This window comes from Branchiostoma floridae, chromosome 7 (assembly GCF_000003815.2).
Source record: "Branchiostoma floridae strain S238N-H82 chromosome 7, Bfl_VNyyK, whole genome shotgun sequence".
In the NCBI taxonomy this organism is placed as follows: Eukaryota; Metazoa; Chordata; class Leptocardii; order Amphioxiformes; family Branchiostomatidae; genus Branchiostoma; species Branchiostoma floridae.
In genome coordinates, this window is record NC_049985.1 from 1685631 (window position 1) to 1692257 (window position 6627).

The 6627-nt window shown below is 42.3% G+C and overlaps 1 protein-coding gene across 1 annotated transcript; it reads left to right on the forward strand.

Annotated features, from left to right (window-relative positions):
* Positions 1-511: 511 nt before the first annotated feature.
* Positions 512-5967, forward strand: LOC118419267 (immunoglobulin superfamily member 10-like). The gene is made up of 3 exons (XM_035825614.1): positions 512-640; positions 3496-4933; positions 5255-5967. Exons 2-3 carry the CDS (start codon positions 3499-3501, stop codon positions 5965-5967), a joined length of 2148 nt encoding a protein of 715 aa, XP_035681507.1. The 5' UTR covers positions 512-640; positions 3496-3498.
* The last annotated feature ends 660 nt before the right edge of the window (positions 5968-6627 follow it).

Consider the following 6627-nt stretch of genomic DNA (forward strand, 5'->3'; position numbering starts at 1 on the left):
TTTCAGGTCCAGTTTTTCTGGACCGGTCCAATAAGAAAAACCGGTTTTGGACCGGTACGCTGTACTGATACCCAGCCCTATAGACTAGATAGATTTCTGTTGTTGTTATTGGGCAGTTCGACAGTTAATTTAAGCACGAGACTGGGTGTCTAAGTTATTAAAGTATTTTCGTGATGACGTAACCCTGTACAGTTGTGCTTCACATAGAGAAGCACCCTAGCAAAAAGTAATTTCTTTGAAAATTATAAGTGGTTCTGATCCATTGATCATTTCGTTACCACGTTAGTATTTAGCAATCTACACACTGCGCCTGCGCTGTCTAGTCTGAACCCAGACATTAATTAAGAAATCCAGACGTGCTTAGCCCCCCTCGTATATGTGTGGGTGGGGGGGGTGCATCTTCTTCTGCTGTACTATCCTTAACCAAGTGCAGAAAATGGGGCTGCTCTTTCAATGACTACCAATGACTTGTTAGGATTAAAGGTTACAGAATACAGCTTGCGTAAGCAAGGTGGGCATGCCTCGAAGTTTGATTTGGTTTCGTTGATTTTACATGTACGACCAGAAGAGGGTTGTGCCCACTGATCTGTGCTGAACTGTCATGAAGACAATCTACAGAGGGAAGATTTGCTGATAGCAGGTTAGTTTGTCTTTTATTACCTCCATGAAATGTCATGGAATGGAGGTTATATTTTCTGTTATGTGTCTCTGTCTGTGTAGAAGATGACTCAAGAACGGCTGGATAGATTGGTTTCATACTTGTTGTGTTGGTGGGGTGTGATGAAAGCTCGAATCGATGAGATATTGGGAGCCGTATCTGTCGTTATAATCGATGTAATAATATCAGAAATCACCCCTATATTTGAGATATATTGGTACAGGCATCGTGCTTTATGTGTTTGTTAATGGGCTTAGCTGCAAGCAGATAGTGAGTTGACAGCTGTTTGGGGAACCCCCAGTAGTTTTATTTATGTCTGCTTAGGACTGTTTGAAATATTTGTATCAGTTGGCACATTAGTGCCGCTGTTGCCCAGCCCAACATTCTAGAACATCTGTTTTGGGAGGCGGACAATTTTGATTGTGATAATAAATTGCATGTATCATTGTATGTACTTGTGCGTTTGGGGACGCAGTGTGTTATATTTCGTTTGTGTAGTTAGATGTTTTGTGGTGCGCCTTGCGTAACGCGGAAGTTTCGTTAGTATGTACTTGGATGTATGACATATGTAATATGTGGATGTGTTAGGTAATCCCTTGTCTGAACAGTTGTTGCCTATAGCAACTGGTTAGGGTAATGTAACAGTTAACTCCTTAAAGCAACTGTTTCCCGATGCTGGGCAACTGTTTCCCGATGCTGGACAATTTGAATATGATAAATAACTTTGTATTTAGCCACTTGTGCCTTTGGGGACCTGGTGTGTTATACTTCGTTTGCGCTGTTAGATTTTGTGCTCCGCGTGGCTTATGCTGATGTTGTGTTGGTAAGTACTTGCATTATTATATATCGGGCATCAACTTGTCCCCGTATCCTACATGTAGGTATTGGTTGACGGATATTTCATGTCCTTTTGGTTGTGTTGATGATGTGTTTGTATCCTGCATTGTATTTCTTGTATTTCATTATTACCTCCATGAAATGTCATGGAGGTTATATTTTCTGTTATGTGTCTCTGTCTGTGTACAAGATTACACAAGAACGGCTGAATGGATTGGTTTCATACTTGTTGTTGTGGGTGGGTGTGATAAAAGCTCGAATCGATGAGATTTTGGGCGCCGTATCTGTCGTTATAATCGATGTAATAATATCAGAAATCACCCCTATATCTGCGATATATTGGAACAGGCATCCTGCTTTAAGTGTTTGTTAATGGGCTTAGCTCCAAGCAGATAGTGAGGTGATTTGTATGACAGCTGTTTGGGGAACCCCGAGTTTTTTTAATATGATAATTAGTTTGATTTATGTCTGCTTAGGATATCATGGAGATGTGAAGCGTAAGTATAATTATTAGGAGTTGAGGTACATTTAACGGTAATGCTTAACAGGTATGGATGTCTCACATACTGTACTGCTGATTTGAGTGACATGGTGATAAAAATGCCATTAGGTCCTCTCATCTTAGATGGGTTGGGTGTCAGAAGTTTTATGGGCAATACAGATGTTCTGATTTCGTTACGATAAGGGACAGTTGTTAGTTGTCTCTTTCGTATCCAATGGTACTTGTTTTTTAGCAGACGGGGTTGGCACCAAGTATTCATCTTACAGTTGGTGTAGGGCTGTCAGAGGAAAGTGTGCATCTCGTTTTTGTACCGTGTGAACAGCTGATGTTATGACATATTGGAGGAAAATCAAATCACCATCTGACTAAAGTTGGCCACATCCCTTCTTCTTTCTGAGTTTCCCAACTTCCTCCCACCACACCGCTCTGAGGCACATAGTCGAACCTCAATAATGCTGACAACCTTAGACAGTTTAAATGCCAAACATCAAGCTTAAGGAACACCACGCTACCATATGCCGTCGACCTCTTAAACGCACATTACACAATTAAGTGTCACATTTTAATAATTACTAATCAGATGGATATCCTCTGTGTCTTTAAATAAATACACCACTACTTTCCCATAACATTTATAACCATTACTCTCAAATACAACCGACTATAAACATACATACCATCCACAAAAAAGCAATAAATATTTCATGGGGGTATGAGGTCCCCGAACTCTAGTTCTGGTGTAAATTCTTCGTGTAACTGTGAATCAGCAAACAGAAAAAAATATATCTGGCTTACCTGTGAACAAGAAGACATCAGTAATTAACGTTGGAGCTGCGACTGATTAGTTTCTGTTATTTTAGGCCAAATCAATTCTATATCTGTTTTGCATGTTTGGGTGTGGCACTGTGGAGAAGGGAAGGAAATAGAGTCCCTGCATGTACACGACAGGTGTATATCACTTGCAATGACCACCTACAAATATAACGTATTCTAATCCACAGATGCACTGGCTGCGTCATTTCCTTTGGCGATTTAGACTCTATTAGAGTCAACGATTTCCTCACGAACACCTTAGACAACTTTTCACCTTGTTTTCCCCTCGGTCTGCGTGGGTCGTGTTGTGATGTTGTTTTGTTGTGATCACTATAATTAGGATTTTCAGGATCTTTAGCATGTACACAGGCCTTATTGATAGGAAGGATCCGTCTGATTTTTGAAACGCAAGTTAATCATTGTTTATAATATGTAACGTAGGGTGGTTCATGATCATTTGTACTTGGTAGAGCTGAAATAAATTCGTCATTGACTTTTTTCAATGATAGACCACGAGTGGCAATTGCCAAAGATTAACAAAAGTTTCATCCCCTAGCTGTGCTTGACAAGTTGTAATATGTCTTATGAGGAAAATCGTTTCAATTTTTCACCGATGTAATGATACCATATTTCCGAATGTATTACGGTATATTATATAGTATATTATATATCATATTATATGTAGGAGATGGCAAACAAGCGGAAGACTCTTCTGGTTCTCCTACTCATCGTGTTGAGGGAAGCCGGACCGACCGCAGCCTGCAGCAGCAGCTGTCCGTCGGACTGTGACTGTTACTACAAGCGTCTCAGGAGTGTTCCTCAGGACCTGCCTGCAAACATCACTAGGCTGGACTTGGACCTTAATTCCATCAAACGCTTAAGTCAGTCTGACTTCTCAAAGTACACCAAGCTGAGAGAGTTAAATATTACGCGCAATCCGATTTCCATAGTTAACGAGCAGACGTTCTCAAACCTGACCGAGCTCGAAAAGCTGGACCTGTCAGCTAACAAGTTCACTTATATTCAGCCTAGTACATTTTCAGGTCTATCACAGCTTAAAGAGCTCAAACTGTTCATTGGCGAGGTAAGTAAAATTGACCCTGGTACATTCTCGAATCTACCGAAGCTCAGGATGCTGGACCTACATACCAACCTAATAGCTGACATTAAGGCTGGTACATTCTCAGATTTGCCTGAACTCACAATTTTGCTCCTGTCCGCTAATAAAATACGTGACATTCAATTGGGGGCATTCTCAAACCTACCCAGGCTCGATCAAATAAACCTAAATCAAAACCTCTTAACTACCATTCATCCTGGTACTTTCTCAGATTTGCCCAAGCTTACGTCTTTAGGACTTGATAAAAACCCCTGGCACTGTGACTGTAGAATTGCAAATTTCACGAAAACGATTACAGCCCAACATCCCAACATCCCAACATCAACCTTTGAAAAACAGGCGATCAAAAACCAAATCATTTGTGAAACACCAAGCGACCACCATGGAAAACCATTTGGCAATATAAACCCCGTAGATCTAATCTGTAAAAAAACACCAAAGATTGTGATATTTGAAAACAGCAAAGGCGACAGACTGGTGCAGGGGGGAACTCTCCATTTGGTTTGCGAAGCTTCAGGTACCCCTGTACCAGACATCACAGTCACCCTCCCATCTGGACTGAATGCTACTGTTGAGTCAGGAGGGAGAGTGACTGTGGGAGTGAATGGCACCATCACTATAAGAGATGTTACTGCAGCAGATGCTGGTCAGTACATCTGCACTGCAACAAATCCTGTCGGCTCTACATCTGACAAACTGTTTGTTGAGGTAGAAACCCCAACATCGGTCATGCCAGTCGTATCCACTGGCTCAGTATCCGCTGGCCTAGTGGAGACCACTGATGCCATGGCTTTGACATCTGTCGCACAGTCTGACAGTATGATGTTCAAAAAGCCAACGATTGTGAGGTTTAAGACAAGTGATAACACACTAGCACAGGGGGAGGCTCTGTATTTGGTCTGTGAAGCTTCAGGAATTCCTCTTCCTAATATCCTTGTCACTCTCCCATCTGGACTGATTGCAAGTGCTGAGTCAGGAGGGAGAGTGACTGTGGAGGTGAATGGTACCATCACCATAACTAATAATGTCACTGCAGCAGATGCTGGCCGGTACATTTGCATTGCAACAAACCCTGAGGGTTCGGCGTCAGCCACAGTGTTTGTTGTTGTCCAAACCGCCACATCTGATTCGCTCCCTTTCAATGTTTCATCTCTAGTGTCAACTTCACCTCCAATTGGCCATTCAGAAGGCAATCCAACAAATTTTCCTCTAGATCTGCCCCTTGCTATTGGTCTTGGTACTTTTGGTGGACTTGTAGTGATTTCTAGCCTTGCCTTTGCATTTTGGTGGACGCAAAGGAAGAAAAATGCCCCTGTAATCTCAGCTCCATCAATTGATCCCTCCACGGACGACATGGTTAACAAGTCTCTCAATACCTCGGGAGGTCAGGGTAGATCCTTAAACCCAGAGATAACCAGCAGTGATGCAGGCACAAACGAACAAGCCGACATGCCTGAGAACGCATATGAGGACCCCGAATCTCTCCTAGCCACTGCAGGTTCTCTTAGAAGTGATGTAGTTGCAAACGAAAAGGCCGACATTCCTGAAAATGTGTATGATGTTCCAAAATCTGTCATAGCCATCGTTAGCCGTGATGGACGTGATGTAGGTTCAAAAGAAGAATCAGTGTGTGCATCAAAAGCTGCGTCGGCCCAAAAGCCAATGACAGTCCATGAGCTAGTAAACATCGTGTATGGGAAGGGTGAGTCTGGCCATGACTATGAGGATATGAAGCCCATTTCTATGCATAAAAAAGAAGCAGAAGCTGATACTTCTCACTACATTGGTCCTGATGGCCACGAGAAAGCATCAGCTGCTACTTCTCATTCCAGCTATGAGAACAAGGAAACAGTACGAGATACTTCTCATGTAACCTGTGAGAATACCGAAAAGGAAGAAGCAATTCCTTATTATTCTGCTCAGATTCATTATCAGAGTAAAGATGATGAAGCAGAGTCTGCTGCATCTCAATCTGATAGAGCGAAACCAGAGTCTCCGGCTATCATTTACGAAAAAGACGAATCATCTGCATCTTAATCTAAAAAAAACAGAGTCTCTGGCTTCTCAAATCATTTACGGAAATGGCGACCAGAAAGTAGAATCCTCTGCACCTCAATCAATCGACGAGAATAAGATGAGAAAACAGAATCTCAGGCTTCTCAGAATATTTCTGAGTCAGGTGACGAGAAAGCAGCAGATGCTGCTTCTTGTTTGATCTATGAGAAAAATGAATTAGGACAAAAAGACCCTTGGGGCCATTACGGTTCTTTGAAATATGTGTGTGTGTGTGTGTGTGTACATGTGTATGTTTGTGTGTGTGTGTGTGTGTGTGTGTGTGTGTGTTTAGCTGCGTGTGTGTGCATTTATGTGTATGTGTGTGTGAGTGTGCATTTGTGTCTGTGTGTGTATGTGTGTGTGTGTGTGTGTGTGTGCATGTGTGTGTGTGTGTGTGTGTGTGTGTGTGTTTGTGTTTAGCTGTGTGTGTGTGTGTATTTTTGTGTGTGGTGTGTGTGTATGGTTTGTGTGTGTGTGTTTGTGTGTGTGTGTGTGTGTGTGTGTGTATGCGTGTACCTGCGTGTTCGTTCGTGTGTTTTCCTGCATGCACGCGCTTGTGTGCATGTACTTCAATACGAATGTCCAAGGAAATATATATGTGTGCTCATGTAAGGTGACCCCAACCCTTCGCGTCCTGAGCGA

What these genes read in the sequence shown, in the direction of transcription:
- LOC118419267 (XM_035825614.1), top strand. Translation starts at nt 3,499, where the DNA reads ATGGCAAACAAGCGGAAGACTCTTCTGGTTCTCCTACTCATCGTGTTG. An exon ending in AGTGACTGTGGAGGTGAATG is followed by an intron (nt 4,934 to 5,254) that starts GTACCATCACCA and finishes CTGTAATCTCAG; the next exon opens with CTCCATCAATTGATCCCTCC.